Source organism: Malaclemys terrapin, chromosome 12 (assembly GCF_027887155.1).
Source record: "Malaclemys terrapin pileata isolate rMalTer1 chromosome 12, rMalTer1.hap1, whole genome shotgun sequence".
Lineage (NCBI taxonomy): Eukaryota > Metazoa > Chordata > Testudines > Emydidae > Malaclemys > Malaclemys terrapin.
In genome coordinates, this window is record NC_071516.1 from 4,530,573 (window position 1) to 4,551,557 (window position 20,985).

The window sequence follows — 20,985 nt, forward strand, 5'->3', positions numbered from 1 at the left end:
ACAGACCATTGAGCAACCTCCATGCGCTCAACTCTGTCCAGGAGAAACGGGGTGCCATAACTGGAGGCTAGATGGAGCCAACACAGATTCCTGACGGGAATCCTTGCTTGGAGCTGTGTGGGGAGGACATACCTGAGTGGGGAGGAGAACACAAAGCATTTCCCACTGTCCCTGAAACCTACAGCTGGGCAGCAAAGGTCCCCTGCCCTTTAATTAAAACTTGAAACAAATCAATAGATAACACAAATGAACACTAATCGCAACTGGATACGGCGCCAGCAGTTGCCTGACCCCGCAGCCTCACAAGGGGCGGTGAGATTCCAACATCTCTAGTCACTCCAGCTTCCCAGCTCCAGAGAGAAATCAGTGTCACAATAACTTGCAAAGACCACGTTTCCCCAGAGCACTGCGGTTCCAGAGACGTCAGCATCATCTTTATGTCTCTATTAAGAAGGAGCCTCAGGCATGGAATATTTTATTTTTTCCATTTATTTTCTCAAACGGCCTGTAAATAAAAATCTTCATGGCCAAATCATTAAACAGCTACAACTGTATTTGGCTAGGGCCCATCATCATTTCAGGAGAATAGCTGCGGTGGGGGGATGGAGTGGGGTGGGAAGGCTTTTTGACTGACAGTTGTATTTAATTAGCTTTCATATTTCAATCCTCTCCCTCTAGACAGCTTTTCTTCCCTAAAATACACCATAACAAATCAAAACCACACTTACTGCCCAAGCCAGAGCCAGCAAACTGCAAATCAAGCAGGCTTTATGAGTCAGAGAGGTTCTTAACACAAGACACTGTTCTCTGATCACATGCTGTCTCTGTAGAGCAAAAGCTCTGGGAGGAAGAGGAGATACAGTTACTAGGCAATTCACCTTTGGAGATGTAGGTTTAAAGCTAGTTGGGTTACAAGTGTAATGAGTTTGTGAGTCTCAGCCCCTAGTTCTTAATTAATTGGCTTTTGTGCAGAGCACAGAACCCTGTTTTTTGAGATGGGCTGGAACCAGCATCTTGCATCCTAAACTCATTCCCGCCCCCACCTGGGGTTTGTTGGAAAATCCAAACCCAGATTTGAATTTTGCCGCCTTACTTTATAATAGGTCAAGACAAATGTCCATCTCTAACCCGGACTGATTTTGGAGGTGTTGGAATCTAGATCCCAGTCTGGATTTCACAGCCTGAGCCCAGGTCTAAACTTAGCATAGTTCTTCGTTCAGCCAAAGGCCAGAACTGGAACTCGGCGGCTGCCTATCGGTGGACGCATTGAGGCGTATTTCCTCCTTTACACTAGCAGCTCTGCTAGCGCATTTCAATCTCGATCGGTGCGAAAACATCACCCCTCAGTCCTCCAAAGAGATTGCCAATGGGACAGTGGTGTGGATAGATGCTCACAAGAGGCTAAGGCGAGATCAACCAATTCATTGCACATGTGACCTCAGCTCGGATTTGAGCCTCCAGTTCCAGGAGTGAACAGGGCTTATTCACTGAAAGCTAGGCCTAGGGTTGCCAATCCTCCAGGATTGTCTGGAAGTCTCCAGGAATTAAAGATTAAGCTTTAATTAACAATTACGTCATGGGATGAAACCTCCAGGAATATTGGCACCCACCAGAACAGGCCATAGCACTCAGCCATTACTTTGCAGGCGTATCTAGCAAAACCACAAAAGCAAATCACAGTTTAGCTCCCAAAAGACCACAACAGAGACTGGAGAAGAACAGGGCTAGGACGGCAGAGTCCCTGCCTGAGATAAGGCACATTAAATCTAGGACAGGGGAGTTGCTCTGGGCTTGCTGCACAGAGAATTGCTTCTCCAAATAAGACTGGTCCACAGAGGGAGGGCACCAAACCATGAAACAGATCTTCTGTCCCCTTGCCTCTTCGAAGTTTGTTCCTTGTGCTCCAGAGAGACAGCACTGCACGATTTCTTTCCTTCAAAACGTTGCGGTACGGGCACACATCACTCCAGAGCCTGGAGCGGGCGCGAACGAAGTCTGAGATCTGAGTGATGCCCCGTCCTGGATATGTTAGATTCATTAAGTCCCAGTAACACTAGAGGAGGTTCAAGCTGAAATCTGCACAGTGTCTTCCTGGGCCTTTCCCAGAACGTGCCCTTCAAAGCGTGATGTATCCAGCAGCCACCTAGTGTGGAACACGTCATCCGTTTCAGTTTAACCAGAGTCATATAAAGATTGTGGGCAAGAAAATAAGGCTCTAGTCGCTATTTAGAAATGTGGATTTGCTTAGCGCAGAGAGGAACATGTTGTTGAAGTGCATTTATTTTGGAGGAATTGTTTTTCTCTAGTGTCAAAGCCTGGGTTATGAGGAGCTTGTTAAATTGTCCCACGGTCATTATAACAACCCCCATCTGCAGGAGCTGCATTTAGGTTCTCAGCTCTATAGCGGCCCTCATGAGCTACAGGAGAACTTCAATCAGCTGGTCGTTGTAGAAGTTTGTTATCTTCTGTGGGGGGCCAGCCACTAGAAGGGAATGTAACACACACTGAGCAAGCAGTAGACCTGGGATATGAATGTAAAGAGGGGCACATCTATTTAAGAAACTTTCCACTGGGGCTCGGCGCGAACAAATTGTCAGCTGGGGGAACTGACAGAACTGAATTGTTCCTCTAAGGGATAAAGAGGTTGCGGTGAGTTATTTTGCAATTGTGACGTACCAAACTACTCCCAGGATTTAAACGTTGTTCTCAGGACTATCAAAGGTGCCCTGAAAGAGGGAGAGATGGGAGACGTTGCCTTTTTCATGAGCATTTTCCCTCCCAATGCTGTGGAAGTGGTGGCTAATAGATTGGGAATTCTGAGGGGCCGGGGACTTTCTAAAGTAGATGGCAAGTATCTGGCTCTGGCCTTTACGGAAGAGCATAAGGCCTTAGGCACCCAAAGTTGGGGGGCACCTAATTCCCTTCTAACCCTTGAAAATGGCAGCCTTGTCTACACTAGGGAGGGTTTACTGGTGTAGCTTCACTGCGGCCCTTCTCCAGTGAAGATGCTGTTTACCCCCAGTACAGCTCAGATCACTTCCCCAAACAAAAGAAGCTACACGAGCAAAAGGACTTTTTTCTGCTGGTATGAATCTGCCAACCCTAGGGCTTCTGCCAACACAGCTATGTCAGCTGGGGAGGGATTTCTTCCCCCTCCTGACTGACAAGTTTAGCCCAGGGCTGAGTGAAGCAAGCCAGTTTAGTGGGGAAAAAGGTAATTCTGAAAGGAAAAAAAAAAGACAGCAAAGCAATGCAGCGCCTAGCAGTGTATTTTAAAGTCAGCAAAACTCCTATCGGCAGCCCAGCGAAGACCCTCCTGCCTCTTTCATGGCTGTTTATTTTGCCAGTGAAGAGGGCGTATAATGCATTTCCTTTTTGAAAAGATGAGTTGTCAAGGCAACGAGGCCCTGTTTGCAACACACTCAAGACTTTCTGAGGAAAAATTCATCTTTGTGACATCGACCCTACCTAAAAGTCAAGGAGCGATTCGCCCATCACAATCCCCTGGATATGTCAGCTTGCAGTCAGACTTCTTGAGATCGAGGACCCTTCTTTAGAGCCCAGAATCTGGATTAAGGCCCTTTAATCATATTTTTTAGACAAAGTATTAACTAGCAGTGACTTTCCCACAAGAGGCTGACATCAGTGTTTTGGCTAAGAACATGGGGGAAGATGTTACGCCTCTTTATGGGGAGGACTCAGTGTTCATGCATTCCTGGGAATGACCTTCCTTTTAGAAATCATAGCACTCAGGGACTGAAATTCAGAGCAATCGGAAAAGGATTTCACAGAGCTGCAGCCTGGTAAAAGGCCCAGGTCCCTGTATAGAAAGTAAAACACACTCCCCCACCCCAAAATACAAAACAAAAAACCACCAAAGAGGGAGCTGGACTCTGGCAGGAGATATGGTGGAGAGGGGCCCAATGGAACAGCTTTAGAACTCAAATCCAGATCTGAATTCCACAGCTGGCCCCCGGACTCTATGATGAACCCCCTCAAGGCTCCTGATCCCCAAACTCTGGGCAAGCCTCAATCCAGATTCAAACCCATTTCTTGTGGAACAGGGGTCTGATCACGCTAGTGGCAGAGCACCGTCTACGTGGCACTAAGTGCCGTCACTTTCCACTGACGTCTAAGGGAGTCGGGGATACTCAGTGTTTCACAGGAGGAGGTTCTAACTAGACTTTTAAATGTACCAATAAATGCCCTTTCCCCTTCGAGACTCGTTGAAAAATTAGTTTTGTTTCTTAACTGAGGGCTGTGGCTCGTGTCCCTGGTTACAATCAGACAAGGGAAAACTTTAATAAAATCTAAACAGATGAAAACGTCTGAAATAAAAAGGACCATTATTTCTAGGGGAAGTTCCTCCCGTTCGTAGTATTTGCTTGTACAGCTCCTAGCACACTGAAGTCTTGGTCCATGACTGGGACTCCGAGGTGCTATGGCAACACAAATCATCATCATCATCAAAGCAAAGCAATACAAGGCGAGAAGGGAAACGCAGCTGGGTGGCAGAGACAAGCGATTGCTAGCAAGCTCCTTACAGAAGGTGAAAGCCCACATCTGAGCAGTGATTGACAGCGAGCTGAATGCCTCTCTCGCCAGCTAATTCAAGCAATGGTCAGAAACGGAGCTGGCAAAAAAAAAAAAAATCCAGTTTTAATTTCAGCAAAAAAATTTCAATTTTTCAGTGAAAATATTCGAAACAAAACAGAAATTTGGTTTCAAAATTTGTTCTTCTTTGCTTGAAAAACATCACACTGGTTTCCCAAAGCACTTTGGTGTCAGCAAAACTGAATTTTTCAACAACAAAAGATTTGAACCAGCTCTAGCAATCAAGCTTTCGGGCTTACGGCACAGCTCGGCTCTAAAATAGACTGTGAAAACAACGGCATCACGGGGTGGTGTTCATTGCCTCTCGGCGACGCCCAGATGTCATCTGCTCAGACAGCGAGAAGGAAGATGTATTTTCTAACCTCCCACTCTGTCCACGCAGGCTGGGATCCGAGAGTCAGGCTGGGTTCTTTGGGGCTTATGCCTCGCAAGTGACGATAAATTCTGCAGTCAGAACTTACTGAACAATTCTGTTGAAAACACGAGAGCCAGAATGGATTACAATAGATAGGCCGAGTCTACTGAAAGGACACTGGATTCAGGAGGCTTGGCTTTTATTCCCAGCCATGTCACTCATATTCCTCAGTCCGGTCACTTCACCGCTCTGTGCGTCTGTTTCCCCCCATTCCCAGCCTTTGTCCGTCCTTTCTATTTAGATGATAAGGACTTTGAGACAGGGACTGTGTCACTATATATATATATATATACACACACACACAGTGAAGAGCACGGTGGGGCCTCCAGGCTACTGTAATCAAAACACTAATGACCAGAATCCCACTCGCTCTGCCGTAGCTGTTTCAGCTCTGCAGTGCTGAACAGGAAGAAAACCTTACGAGTCGCTATTGTTAACAGGACGACAAGCGGGAACAGAGCTTTGGAACAAGACTGCCATTTTCAGAGTCACTCTTCAGAGCAGAAGCCCACTTTGGGGGAATTCACCCATGCAGTGGGCTACCACGGCCTAATCACACTACCCAACTCCCACCTAAGCCCTCGAACCCGGGCTGGAATGGTGCATATGCCTCTGCACAAGGCTGGATTTAAGAGCGTTTGATAAAATGTGCACGCCCATCAAGCAAGCAAGGAAGGCCGGAGTCTAGCTGCAAGGACACCTGCTTCGCTTCGTTCTTCACTCAGGAAGCAGGTTCGCAGCTGGTAGGAGGGCACGCAGACTGGCTGTGCTGACTACCCCTCAGACTGCTGAACCATCGAACCGAACGACTGAAGAGCTCCTTTTCTTCTCTGTGTACTGACACGAGCTTTACCATTTGATTCGAGTCACTGCCTGCTGCGGCACAGGATGAGGAAAAAGTCTCTCCCCGGGGAGGGTCATCCGGGAGTTTTTGCAGGTGTTGCATCCCCAGGGATCTGGGACGGGATGTTTGATTTAATTGCATGGGACTTTTAATTTTGTGGAGTACCGCAAAGCGGCCTGGGAACTCCAATGCACCGTGAGATCCTGCAGCGCTGGGATAAACTCTGGTCATTGGCGAGAGGGTTCTGTGCTTCAGTCTTGAGAGATGGAAAATGGGCAGGTTTTTCATGCAAACTGCAAGAGGCGAGCTGGGTATATAGCATCACTCTGGGCTGGGCCCCAGTTCGGGGCGCAGGCAGCACAGTGCAACAAGTCCTTTCGGTTTTCAAGGACGCTGGGAAAGAAGCTTCTCCCAGTGGCCAAGGGAAGAGAACTGGAAGGAAGTGGATCGTATCTGAGACTTCATGCCCTTTGGCAGCACAACGAGGAGGAGGACAGAACTGCAAGACCTGATCCCCAATCACCATGTCCTTCCTAGCGTATGTTCACAAGGGCTGCGGGTACATCTACACTGCAGAGAAAACCCCATGGCACCGAGTCTCAGAGCCCACATCAACTGTCTCAGGCTGGCAGGGCTAACAATAGGAGTGTAGACGTCCCCACTCGGGCTGCAGCCTGAGCTCTGAGACCGTAGACCAGAAGTGGGCAAACTACGGCCCGCGGGACTGTCCTGCCCAGCCCTTGAGCTCCCGGCCAGGGAGGCTAGCCCCCGGCCCCTTCCCTGCAGCCACGCCGCCGCGCAGGCAGCACTCTGGGCGGCGGGACTGCGAGCTTCTGCCGAGCAGAGCAGCAGTGTGTCTAGCTCCCGCCGGGCGGCGCGGCTGCCAGACATGCTGCTCTGAGTGGCATGGTAAGGGGGGTTGGATAGGCGTGGGGTCCCAGGGGGCCTGTCAGGGGGCAGGGGTGTGGATAGGGGTCGGGTGACTGGGAGCAGGGGGGTTGGATGGGACAGAGGTTCTGCGGGGGGGGGGCAATCAAGGGATGGGGAACGGGGGGTTGGATAGGCGTGGGGCCCCAGGGGGCCTGTCAGGGGGCGGGGGTGTGGATAGGCGTCAGGAGACTGAGAGCAGGGGAATTGGATAGGGGGTGGGGCCCCGGGGGGCAGTTAGGGGCGGGGGTCCCAGGAGGCGGCGGTCAGGGGACAAGGAGCAGGGGGGGTTGGATGGGTCGGAGGTTCTGAGAGGGGCAGTCAGGGGACGGGAAGTGGGAGGGGGCTGTTACGGCCCTCCATACAGTTTTGCAACCCCAATGTGGCCCTCGGGCCAAAAAGTTTGCCCACCCCTTTTCTAGACCAACTCCAGCTCGAGCAGGAAATCTACACTGCTATTTTTAGCCCTGCAGCCCAAGCCTCACGGTGAGACTCAGCGTTGTGGGTCTTTTATTGCAATGTAGACACACCCTGTAAGATCCAGGCTTGTGGACTTGGTGCTTCCAAGCCGTGCTTGAGCATCCGCGCCGCATTGTAAACCTGGGCTAGCAATTGCTGGACCTGGGTCTCGCTGCCGCGCCAACACGTCCGTATTGCACTACGTAGACCATCTGACTGGGGTCTGTGGCTTGACCTGTTTCCACACTGCAAAATGACATGGCTTGGACCCGAGTCACAGCAGGACTTGGGCTCTGACTCCTGGCAGAGTCCTAGCACCTGGGTCCTGAGTACTTGCTGATCCGAGTCAGACTGACGTGTGTGTGGATGGAAGAGGGGCTTGGGCTCAAATCTGAGTCAGAGCCCGGGCTTCATGTGCTGTGTAGACACACCCTGAATCGCCAGCTCCCTCCAGGCCCACACCCTCTCAGCCAAGCGTGGAGACGCATCCTGCCTTGGATTGAAGCTGGTGAGGGTGAGACGAGGGTCAGCGAGCGTACACCTGTGTGCATCCAGATGCCCACACACCAGCACTATTATTTTATTAAATAAGGGAGAAATGATCCACTCCAGCTGTCAGACCGGTTCCCTGGCATGTAGAGGTGTGTGGCACCCCAGTGTCTCCACTCCCACCTAGCGTAATGGCAGGAAAAAAACAGGAGTTCTTACTCGCTTAGTTTCAGGTACCAGGTCGTCCTTCATCCTTCGTTTGGTCCAGTCCTTGGCCAGTTCGTCCTCAGCTATCTCCTGCAGGTGGAAGACCGCTACTTGGGCTGATGTGCGCCGGATTCTACCACTAGGAGTCCTTTCAAAATCTTCTACTGGGCTGGCCTCTGGCTTCACCTTTGGCTCCTCAGGAGGCTGAAATATGGAAAGGATTAGGAAAGAGAATGGCTAACAGCTGTGAGAGGAAAGCCTTCTTATCACTGGTGCAGGGAAGTTCAGATCTTGCCTTTGGAAGCTTTCAGGGCCTGCGTGTTTGTACGCCAGCTTTGGCACACACCGCTGATTGCACTGCATGTTGCAAATGAACTGTCACACACGGGTAAGTTTTGGGCTTGCAAAACGCTAAGGGCCCTTTCCCAGGCCTTCTCCGCAAACATGCAAAGTTAGAGGCTGGAGGCTGAAAATCTGGCCCTCCAACTGGAGTGACGCTTCCTTCTTAACCGAGCTAGAAGTCTAACGTCTTTAGTGAGATGGTCTTTTAACCCTAGCCGTGTTCCCACGTATATTAATGCCTCAGTCTGAGCAAGTTACAGCAGTGAGTGACTGTCCCATCAGTAGAGTTCAACAAAATGTATGAAACGCTGACTAAGTGTATGCCTACACTGGAGCTGGAGGTGTAATTTCTAGCTCACGTGGATCTCATCAAGCCAGTGCGCTAAAAATTGCCATGTAGACACATTAGTGCAGGCGGTGGGATAGGCTGGGTGAGTACAATCCTGCCAGGGGTCCTACCAAGCCTGCACCGCCGCTACACTTCTACTGTTAGCACACTAGCTTGCTCACCGATAGCATGTCTATGTGGAGCTAAGATGGAAGTTACACCTCCAGCTCCAGTATAGATAGACCCTCCGAAGTCAGTTCTACCAGCCTTACTCACACTGACCAGCAGTCACTCACAAGAACAGCCTCCACTGGGGACTCTCTTCGGGTTTGTGATGGGGCGGGTTCATGCCCTATCAGAGGATAGTTTCACCTTCAAATTACATGCCCGGCTGAACACTGAAATGGGCAGTGAGACGTGTGTACACAACAGCAGAGAATTGAAGCTTCATTTGACCCTCGTTGTTCCACTTCGGAACTTTTCTCATCTGTCTCAAAACTCCAAGATAGTGTTTAAAGAAGTCAGGGACAGCTTGGCCCCATTGTAATGAGAGTTTCCTGCTGCCCTATGAACATAACATGGGCTTTGGGGGTTTGCTGCACCTACCACACTATCTGCTTAAGTGAACAGAGACACAAGCTTTAACAATCAGCCTTGCTCTTGAATCTCACCGAAGAAGTGTGCTCCGACCGCACATGGTAGTCATGTCCCGCCTTGGATTTATACTTCTTCCTGCAATGTGGGCAGGTGAATATGGGCTTCTCCACTTCGGAGGGCTGCTTCCCACACCGTTTCTGGTGGTACTGGTACCCCATCAGACTGGAAAAGTTGGCTGTGCAACCCTATGGAGATGGGAACAAGAGAGGGTTAGATGGTGCATTCACTGTACATACATGCAAACAGGCGGAAAGGATCATAGCACCATCACTCCAACATTTCAAGGAGGAACACATCAGTACCATCTACCATGCTGTTCTGCACCTCCACGGCATGGCCCCTAGACTTCCCCATTTAACTCCTGTGGGAGCTGCGAACCACAGGGCAGCTGCACCATCCCCGCAACCTCTCTCCAACTAGTCTGGGAGGTGTCTTATCACGGCCTTCATTTTGCGCAAGGATGTTGTGCCCCAAACCCATTCTGCTTGTTGCCCTGGGAATGGAGCAGACGTTCTTCACTTTCTGGGGAATCTGTCCTAGTTTACTTCCCTAAGATTTCAGCTCTGCCAGCTGGCGCGCTCCACCTCCCATACCATTTTGTACCATCCACCAAACCCGTCAAAGGCACAATTCTGAGACTTGGGTTCAGAGCAACCCGAGCTCTCCGCTTGTTTAGAGCACGCACAAGTAAATGGAAAGGCACCTGACCCCGGCCTGCCCAATGGACACGTTCATTCCAAAATAGCCTAAAAAAATTACATTTAGCCTCAGACACGGAGAAATAGAGGGAGGAGACCAGTCTGGGCTTGACTTGTGCCCCCTTGCAGCACTTCAGCACCCAGGTGCGAGGATTCTCAGAAACACGTATGACAGACAGGCTGAAAAGTGTACATCTTGGGGCGGAAAGAACTGCTGCATGTGGGACCAACCTGGCAAACCCTTCACAGCCAGTTATTTTGCCCCTTTACCTGTTCCCAATGTGTCTGCAAATAGTTCACTGTACATGTAATTGCAGCTATTCACTGAAGAACTTCAGTGAATAATTCTTGCCCCGGATCTTGCTTGTGAGCAGTTCGTTGGTCGCAAGTATTCAAAATTCCCACTGGATGGGTCAGATACGATTGGACACGCTGGCCCATATGTGTTATGTTTCTGTTCCCTGATTGGAGGGGATTCGGGGCAGATACTTGAGTTTACCAGTTGGGAATTCCCCTTCTGTGAATATTCCTCAACCTCCCTGTTTCCGTGATCATTCCTGCCAGGAACTGACACAGAGGGCACCCCCCGCCCCAGGGAGAACTGAGCTGCGGCGAATTCATTTTAAAACACCCACAGTCACAGAGACGTCTCTGGCCGCCTCGGTATCTGGGCTCTTTATTCCTTTCATCCTTTTGCAGAACGATAAATAGGAATTGTTCTTATACCTCGTTGGGGCATTTCAGTTTCCCCATCTGCTTTAGCACTTTCCTCAGCCTTTCCCGCTCTTCCTGTTCACCAACTCCAGCGGTTTCCACAGGACCAGGCTGGAAACAAGGAAGTAACAGAAGCGACAGAGTCAGCCATTCACTCGTGTCCTCTGTGCCCTGAGTGCTGTCTCAAACTTCACCCTCACAAGGAATTACTCTCTCTGAACTCTTAGAGGAGAGTCTTGGGTTAAAATTCATGGGCTGGATTTTCCATAGTTTCAATGCCCTTGAAACCGCTTGCTTAATTTGCCCATACAATTAGCATGTGTTTGCATGCAAACGGCTAATTTGAAAATACATATGCAACTCATAAGTGAAAAAATCTGCTTTTACTATAGACCACAGGAGACGGATTCACAACAAAAACGCAATATGGAATTGGTAAATTCAGGACATACAGAAAATATAGTTATGCCTTGCCCTGGTCTCCCAGAAACATACAGGACCAGATTTTTAAGAGCGGCCTCAAAAAGTTTGTGCCTGCCAGCTTTTGTGTGCACAGAGAAGTTCTTGTGCAAACCCCACATTTGCATGTCCGAGGTAGACTTCGTTGCATGCCCTGTGGGAGGTTAAATGCCAAATTATCAGAGGGGTAGCCGTGTTAGTCTGAATCTGTAAAAAGCAACAGAGGGTCCTGTGGCACCTTTAAGACTAACAGAAGTATTGGGAGCATAAGCTTTCGTGGGTGAGAACCTCACTTCTTCAGATGCAAGAAGTGAGGTTCTTACCCACGAAAGCTTATGCTCCCAATACTTCTGTTAGTCTTAAAGGTGCCACAGGACCCTCTGTTGCCCAATTATGTGATTCCTGTAAGTAACTACCCATTTCCCAGGGTTTTGCAAGCCCAATTATGGAGGCAGAGTTTAGGCACTCTGAAAATTTGGCTCCGCAATTTTGCAGTCTTTTCTGGTCACGCTACGACGCGCGGAGTCCAGTGGGTGTCCATGCTGTATATGTGGATATACGCTGTGTGTTAAGGCCTGACAGTGTGCAGTACAGGGAAATCAGGGCATGTTGCAGATCTGGATTGAGGTACACGTCAGGAGCTGTGTGTGGGATGGTGGAAAGCCAGTGCTTCCAGTCCTTTGTTTCCATAAGCAAATTCACCATTTAAAAAAAAGAAGAAGAATTGTTTCTTTATTCACCTTCTTCACCTGCATCTCCCGGAGAGAGAGAGAGGATGAAAAGTGGAGATCAGTGCGTGCTCCGGGAAGCCTTACCTTGTTGACATGCTCAGCCATGGTGTGATAGTTGAGCCCGGCTTTGGACTTGAACTGCTTTTTGCAGTGTTGACATTTCAAAGCGTCCTGCAGCTGAACAGATTAAAGGAGAGTCACCGTGCCAGCCATTTCATTTTTTATTTCCCAATGAGCGCATTCTGCCTCAACCCAACAGGGAACACTTGATGTAGGCCCCGCAAGATGACAGTTTGAAAGCTACTGAATAATGCTGGCCCTGAACCAGAACCTTAGATCAGAACCCCAGCCCTGGTACCTAGTCTGAGCTGGCAGCTTTATCCTCTCTCTCCAATGCACCAAAGGTGGATTTCTAATCCTCATGCCCCAAACTTTGGAGAAGTTTGATTTCAGGCCTGGATTTTCAACCCCCCAGACTTGGGTGCACTTGGACCTGGGGTCTCAGTTCAGCTCATTAGAGGGATACAAAACGCAGCTCTACTGGTCTCGTAGAGACTGCACTCTGCAGACATCTGTAATCACGATGAGTCCTGGAATGTGATATACTCCCCTCTGCTACTGGACTGTCCAAAACTGAAGAACTATTTGAAAATGTCACCGAGATTTCATCAGCAGAATAGTGTCATGAGACGATTACTCTGCCATACGACCCCTGACTCTGCATTACGTGTGGCTTGTTAAAAAATGCAATGAACACGAGCTACTTTGCATTGCAACTGCTAACCTGCTGATGGACAAGCAGAATTTACAAAGCAATTAAGTACATATTGACTTCCACTGAGGTGAATATCAAGATTTATCGACCCCAGAGGCAAAATACCGTGAACCAAGAGACAGTAAGTCTAGATAGCCACCAAAATGAAAAGTCAATGCATGTCATGGTTCCAGTCATTCAAACAGCTAGCCATCTAACTGTATAAAGTGCAGGGGGATTACCCAGTAGCAAAACACCAGCTCCTAAACCCCCTCCCTTCCTGGCTACTGGCATAGTGCCCAGGAGATCTCTGGCTGCCATATCAGGCCCTTGTGGCTACTGGAAATTGATTCAAGTCAGAGCAGGCCCAATCTACACTGGGGACCAGGTGGGCCCACAGCTGGCTAGGATCGGGAGAGCAGAAAGCTGCTTTTGCACTCCCATCCTGAGCTGAACTCCTCCGCCACAGCGGAGGATCTGGGTCTATAATTCCATCGCGGGAGATTTTCCGACATCGGAAACCATGAAGAAGAGCCCTATGTAAGGTCAAAACTTCCAGCAACAGAAGTTAGTCCAATAAAAGATATTGCCCAACCCCTCCCCCTCGTCTCTAAAATATCCTGGGACCAACATGGCTCCAACACCACTGCAAATCATAAACCATGGCTAACTCACGCCCAAATTGACAGATTAAATTCTGCCAGAAGTGATGGGAGCGCCAGCTATGGGCTAGCAGCGAGCACCACTGGACGGTGCCCCTCTGAATGGCCCAGCAGGCAGCGAGGGACCCAGCTACCTGATCTGCACAGCCACATGCCTGTTTACACGCGGAAAGGCAAGTTTTACTGCCCTCACATGGATGCACACCTCAAGCAGGCTGGCCGATGTCATGGCCCTTTATGTTACCCACTGGTCTAGGGAGACCTTCACAAAGCACACTGTAAATGTAACAGAGAATGGATGAAATCCGGACGCCACTGAGAGTTTTGCAATTGACTTCAACGGAGCCAGTGGTCGGAATTAATCCTAAATCATCTTTCTCTTAAAAGGGATTTATTTCTATCCCACCAGGAGCCTGATGAAGATGGAATTGGTTTGTCTGATGGATGCTGACGCAGAGGAGAGTCAGTTTTTCACGGTACCATTACTGACCAACAGCCCCTTTGACAGACTTACTAAACACACCTACTTGCCCCAAAGTCTGGCCTCAGTAGGACACATATCAATGCATATGCATGCAGCGGGGGTGTTACACAGCTGTAGCTGAGGGCTGTGTCCAGACAATCAGAAAACAGCTTATGCAAAAATGTACTGGACCAGTTTCGTAAAAACTTTTGGGGCACCTTTATGTGTGTAATTACTGCAACTGTGTGTCCAAACTGGGGATTTGCCTGGAAAAACCGCTGCAATTATCCAACGTGTGCACTCAAGGGCAGTACCTGCACACACAAATTAGGCACAAACGCTGCGGGTGCAGTCGCATGCCTAAATAGTTTGAAAAGCGGGCACCCATCTTATGTTTTAAACGTTGGTTTTTCAGAGACTGAAGATTAAGGGGCCACATTTCAATACAGAGATGCTCTCATCCACACCTCCACTTGCGTTCATTATCCAGGGAACCACCTCCACCCCTTGACAATGCCTAAGGTCTCCTGTGGCCACAATATCCCACGTGGAAAAGTCATAGTACAGAGGCACTGAGTGTGTGTTTGCCTTATTTTAAATACAATTTAAATCCAGACGGGGTGTTTTTCTGAGAGATGTGCGCGACCACAACCACAAGTTATTGGGCTCCGTGCACGAATGTCCCATGGTGAAACTCCTTGTGTTACGCAGGAGGTCAGATTAGATGATCTCCATGGGCATGTCTGGCCTTAAAAATCTATTAATTTAGCAGCTGGAAATGAAGGCGGAGAAGCCAGCCTAAAGTGCTTAGTCAGCTCGCTGGAGACAACCAGTAGGTGTCCCACAGCTTGAGGTTTAGCGAGCACCAATATCAGTTAGGCTACGTCTACACTACCCGCCTGAATCGGCGGGTAGAAATCGATCTCTCGGGGATCGAATTATCGCGTCTTGTCGGGACGTGACAATTGATCCCCGAATTGATGCTTGTACTCCACCAGCGCAGGTAGGAGTAAGCGCCGTCGACAGGGGAGCCGCGGAGGTCGATTTGACGCCGTCCTCAGAGTGGCGTAAGTCGGCTCGGATACGTCAAATTCAGTTATTTGCGTAGCTGAATTTGCGTATCTTAAATCGACACCCCCCTCCCCCCCGTAGTGAGGATGTAGCCTTAGAGAAGATTAATTACTTATTAATTAATAAACAGAAGCAAGGATGGCCCAGTGGTTAGGGCACCTGCCTAAGACTTGAGAGCCCCAGGTTCAATTCCCTGCACTGCCACAGACTTTGTGTGTGACCATGGGCAAGTCCCTGAGCTTTCTGTGCCTCTGTTCCCCATCTGAACAATGGGGACAATAGCATCACCTTATCTCACAGGGGTATTGAAAGGACAAATCCATTAAAAACTGTGATGCGCTCTGAGTTCTGCTGATGAAGAGTGCTACGTAAGAGGTAGGTATTTGTTATTATTAATAATTTCATTTAGGGTGTGCAATTTCTGCACCAGAATAAATTAGCGCAACTTGACCATTGCAAGCACCTACTTTTTGACAGACGTCCATGTGCTTTTTGAGCCCAACAATGGTTTTCCTGGTTATAACGCCACACGTAGGACAGGCAACTTCTCCTTTCTCATTGATCTCCCGCTGCCATTGGTCCTCTGGGTTTGCTAGAGGGGGAAAGAAAGACAAAACAGTAAAAAGTTTGGTGCTAGAGGGACAACACTTTTTCCAGAGTAAAGCCCTTTCCAGGATTCATAAATAAGAGAAACATCAAGGTTCGAAAGGTTGGAAGCCACTGAAGTTGTCAAATGCAACAAATCATTCATAGAAAAGCCCCCAAATTGCAGACCACCTTTTCAAAATTACTGGTGCAAAAATGCAGTTGGGTGCCTAATTTGCACGTAAAATTATTGCAACGGCTTGGCAAACGGAGCCATTTGCACAGAGTCATTTGATTTGCATGCCCATTTTTGTGCGCAATGGGGAAAAACATATATTTCCAATATCTGGTCTTGCTGGGAAGTTTCTGCACTTTGGTAATTCATGCACCAGGACGTCCCTGTTTCATGCACGGAGTCAGGCTGCTAGCCCATGTGATGGCAATGGGGTTTACAAACCCCATAACGAGCATAGGCAGAAGGGAGAGACCAGGCTGAGCACAGCTGCAGACTTGCCGATCGTGGAGGCATGCACCCTCAGCTGGGACCGAGAAGGAAAACAAGCCCAGCTATAAAGGAAGCAGAACAGAGGAAGATGGGGATGCCGAAAGGACTGGGATAGCCGAGGGGTAACAGCCCCATACCGGGATGCCTCTAAGAAACTGAGAGGGAGACAAAGGAAGATTGCAAGCCCTGGAGTTTAAGAGCTGACTGACTCATTTCAGGTTAAGTTGAGATAGGGTTACCATATTTAGTGCCTCCGAAAGGAGGACACTTTAAAGGGGCCCCAGCCCCGCCCCCGCGCCCGCCCCAACCCCGCCCCCTCCCCAAAGTCTCCGCCCCCTCCCCTGCTTCCCGTGAACATTTGAGTCGCGGGAAGCCTGAAGCAGGTAAGGGGGGGTGTGTGGGGGGGGGAGGAGGCGCGGCCCACCCCCGGCACCGCAGGTCCCCAGCCCGTCCCCCGAGCCCCCGGCCCGGCCCGGCACCGCCGGCCGAGCCCCCGACCCGGCACCCAGTCCCCGGCCGGGCCCGGCACCGGGCCCCCCCGAGCACCGCCGGCCGAGCCCCCGGCCCGGCACCCGGCCACCCCGAGCACCGCCGGCACCCGACCCGCCGGCCGAGCCCCCCGGTCCGGCCCGGCACCCGAGCCCCCGGCCCGGCACCCGGCCCCCCCCCGAGCACCGCCGGCCGAGCCCCCGGCCCAGCACCCGGCCCGGCACCCGAGCCGCTGGCCGAGCCCCCCGGCCCGGCCCGGCCCCGGGCCCCCCCGAGCACCGCCGGCCGAGCCCCCGGCCCGGCCCGGCACTGCCGGCCAGGCCCCCCGAGCCCCCGGCCCGGCCCCGGGCCCCCCCGAGCACCGCCGGCCGAGCCCCCAGCCCGGCACTGCCAGCCAGGCCCCCCGAGCCCCTGGCCCCGCACCGGGCCCCCCCCGAGCACCGCCGGCCGAGCCCCCGGCCCGGCACCCGAGCCCCCGGCCCGGCACCCGGCCCCCCCGAGCACCGCCGGCCGAGCCCCCGGCCCAGCACCCGGCCCGGCACCCGAGCCGCCGGCCGAGCGGCCCGGCCCGGCCCCGGGCCCCCCCGAGCACCGCCGGCCGAGCCCCCGGCCCGGCACTGCCGGCCAGGCCCCCCGAGCCCCCACCCCGGGCCCCCCCGAGCACCGCTGGCCGAGCCCCCGGCCCGGCACTGCCGGCCAGGCCCCCCGAGCCCCCGGCCCGGCCCCGGGCCCCCCCGAGCACCGCCGGCCGAGCCCCCGGCCCGGCACTGCCGGCCAGGCCCCCCGAGCCCCCGCCCCGGGCCCCCCCGAGCACTGCTGGCCGAGCCCCCGGCCCGGCACTGCCGGCCAGGCCCCCCGAGCCCCCGGCCCGGCACCGGGCCCCCCCCGAGCACTGCCGGCCGAGCCCCCGGCCCGGCACCCGAGCCGCCGACCGCATGTCCGATTTTCCCGGACATGTCCGGCTTTTTGGGATTTCCCCCCGGACGGGGATTTGGAGCCCAAAAAGCCGGACATGTCCGGGAAAATCCGGACGTATGGTAACCCTAGTTGAGATGAACAGGGGGAGACCAGAATCATGTCCCCCAGATATGGACTGGTAACAGAGCTTGCTTATACACACCAGGTGTGATCATCATCAGATCCTTTTAACGCTCTGCCTGGTATGGCTCAGACTTGGTTAAATAGGTAGTTTATACACAGTGCTACCCAGGGGCTGAACAGTACAATGCAGTTTAGCATTCCATTACATCTCCCCTTTAAGTTCTACACGCCTACCATTTCCCATAGTTACATTATCTGCTACTTTTGTAGTTCAGTACAGATCAATCTGTTGCATGTTGCAGAATCATCCTGGTTTTCTAATTACATGACCCAAAAATGTAACAACTTGTTCATCTGGCTGTCCATTAGTTGCAATGACTGGCTGTGGTGGGTTTGGAATCCTGGATTCTTCTTCTTCTTCTTCTGCATCTGTCATCTGTAGTGTTGCTCTGTGCTGTTCTTTCTGAGGAGCAAACTGGAGACATCAACAGTTTCTGTTGAACTCTTCACTGTCGGTCTTGATCACATATGATCGAGTTTTTCTTTGAGACAGCTGGCGTTGCCCATCCTTTTTCTACATCCAATTTGACATGAACATGGTCACCCAGTTCTAGAGGTGGCCATTCTCTGAGTGGTATCTGCTGTAGAAGTGTTCATAAGCTCTTTTAGATTTTTTTACCTGATTTGGCTACTCTCTTCATGTCTGGCCACTTTGGAGATAGGGTTTTTTCCAAAGTTGGAAGAGAACTTTTGTGATGTCTTTCTTTGATTTGATTATGGAGATATCCTATCTCCTAGAACTGGAAGGGACCTTGAAAGGTCATCAAGTCCAGCCCTCTGCCTTCACTAGCAGGACCAAGTACTGATTTTGCCCTAGATGGCCCCCTCAAGGATTGAACTCTCAACCCTGGGTTTAGCAGGCCAATGCTCAAACCACTGACCTATCCCTCCCCCCTCCTTCTGTCAGGAGTTGTGCTGGACTATATCTAGTAGCCGCTACTGGTGTCGATCTGTAACTCAGAAGAGCAAGAATGGATCTTCCTGCTGTAGGATTTTCCTGGCTATCTGTACAGCTCTCTCACCTCTCCATTTGCTTGTGGGTAATGTGAGCTCCTAGTAATAGCGTCAAAATCACGTGTTGTTTGGAATGACTTAAATTCTGCTGCAGTGAACTGTGGTCCACTGTCTGTCACTAGTTATTCTGGAATACTGAAGTGAACAAAAGTGGTACTTCAGTTTCTCAATAACACTGCAACCCGTTACGTCTTTCAAGTACATTATTTCAGTATACCTGGAAACAGTCCACAAGCACCAGCTAATTATGTCCTCTGAATCTGCATAAATCTGCAGCTCATCTCTTCCTAGATCTCTCAGGAAGTGGTGTCTGTACACTGTATGGCTCAGCATTGTCTCTTATGTTGATTTGAACTGGATCTCCTTTCAAAAGTTCAGTATCAACAACTCCTCTCCAGAGTTCCGACTTCCACCTTTCTTACTAGGCCCATCATGGCCGCCACCTTTTGGCTGAGAAGGTTGTTGGTCTTTGATCACACACACTCTGAATGCAAAGCTTTTGTCTTTGTAAATTATTTCTGTGAGGAACTGGCCCATGCAGTTCAGAATCCCTGGAGGGCTACTCAGAGCTGAGTCAGGTGACTTCAGCTCTGGTCTGGGACAGGCTGAAGGTGATTGTAAATCCTTTCTGAGACGACTGTGACATCAGCTCCTGAGTCAGTTTTAAAGTCAATAGTTCTGTCATGAATATTCAATTTCCGGGCAGGCTCCGTGTCCTCACAAGTGATAGATCCCAGAAACAATGCCTCTTGATTGTCTGTAATTTGAGTCAACTCCCTGACTGCTTCAGTGCAGCAAACAGCCACAAAATGTCCATATTTCGTGCATGTATTACACCGTGCGTCTCCAGCTGGCCATGCATCATCTCCTGGGATATCACTTTTCCCACACCTTGTGCATGTAGGCTGGAATTTGTCCCTCTTAGTCTGGGAGTTCTCTCACCTTCCTTCAGGAGTTGTATGATAATGACTTTTAACTCTCAAGCGTCTGTTCATAGCTTCTAAGCTAGTTTCAGGGTTTTCGGGCTGTTCCTGCCTTTTGTTCTGTTGTTTCACTAATACTGACTGCTTTACTATCTGAACAGCTGTAGCTAAGTTTCAATCTCTCTTCAACTGTAGCTGCTGTGAAAGGTTTTTATCTGTTAACTTAATAACCAGTCTCTCTTTGATATTCTCAAGTTTTGCATGCTCAAAATCACAGTTTTCAGCCAATGTATGCAGAGCTCTTATAAAAATTCAACATTTCCCATTGGTTCTTGAATTTTCTGGTGAACACATGTCAATGAGGTACAAAGTCTGCATCAAATATAGGCAGAACCCTTTCACAGACATCTTTGTGACGGTCTTCAGTAAAGTCAAAGGGTTTAAAAATATGCTCTGTCTGCTTACCCATAGCATAAATTAAAGAAGATACCTGTGTATCTCCAGTTTCTTTGCGGAGTTTGTTTGCAGTTCGAAATCTTGCAAAACGCTGCTTCCAGTCTGTCCGCTGGGAAGGCTTATCAAGGCTGAAGTTCTCTGGGAGGCACTGAAGAGTGGCATGTTGATGAGATCTTGAAACCTTTGTTGCTTTGTTCCTTCTGTCTCTGTTCTTAGTTTACTCCTGATACCATATCATGTCCCTGTACCAGATACGGACTGGCTACAGAATTTGCCTATGATGATCACACCTGGTGTGTTTAAGATCCTTTAATGCTCTGACAGGTAGGGCTGAGGTTCATTTAAAGAAGGTATTTTACACACAATGCCACCTAGTGGGTGAACGGTATAATAGCGTTTAGCAGGCCATTAGAGGAAAGCTGGGACCAGAGTGGCTGACAGTGATCCTTCCTTCCCCCTAACAACTCATCTCCCCTAAGAGAAACTCAGCGAAGGAATGAAACGTAAACGTCAACGTCAGGCTTCCAAACCGACTGTGTGCGCGTAAGCTCTGTAACTAGTATCTCTGCCACCTGCACAAACACAGGCAGCTACTGTCTGCATGCCAAGTCTCTGACGTGTGTTTATTTAAATGTGTGATATGAGATTTTAAAAAACCCCACAGGAGACCAGATTCTGATCGCAGACGGATGTAAATCTGGAGGTCTCTCCGTTGACTCAGAGAGGGTGACTCTGCTTTTACACCGGGGAAGTATGGTCAGCATGTGGCCCACTGAGCTTGTTTATTTGAATGTCTCCGCATTGTGATGAGCTGAGAGAGCCACTTATTTGCATGTGCAATCAGTGAAAAGCACTGCAGCTGTGTTTATTCTGCACCTCCTGCATGCCTCTCGCTGTCAAGACTGCCAGCGAAAGCAAGTGCCGCCTGAGGAAGAACTCCGAAACACAGGCTCCAGATAGAAAATGGTCGGTATGTTCATTCAGTCCGTAGTGGAAGAACTGTGCACAAAGCGCAGCCGACAGTCCAGACGCTGGTCCCACCGAAGTCAGTGGGAGTTTGGCTAGGGACTTCATGCAT

At 50.5% G+C, this 20,985-nt stretch overlaps 1 protein-coding gene across 2 annotated transcripts in view; it reads right to left on the minus strand.

Annotated features, from left to right (window-relative positions):
- LOC128847106 (zinc finger protein 512B-like) overlaps nucleotides 1-20,985 on the minus strand; it is a 79,165-nt gene that overhangs the window by 27,884 nt on the left and 30,296 nt on the right. The window contains exons 9-13 of one of the 2 annotated variants that reach the window (XM_054046442.1): nucleotides 15,302-15,426; nucleotides 11,969-12,061; nucleotides 10,707-10,805; nucleotides 9,297-9,467; nucleotides 7,968-8,159 (exon numbers count right to left, since the gene is read on the minus strand). In XM_054046442.1, the coding sequence (XP_053902417.1) occupies nucleotides 7,968-8,159; nucleotides 9,297-9,467; nucleotides 10,707-10,805; nucleotides 11,969-12,061; nucleotides 15,302-15,426 (680 nt within the window). The remainder of the gene's footprint in view (nucleotides 1-7,967; nucleotides 8,160-9,296; nucleotides 9,468-10,706; nucleotides 10,806-11,968; nucleotides 12,062-15,301; nucleotides 15,427-20,985) is intronic. The other variant, XM_054046443.1, reaches the window with a different exon arrangement.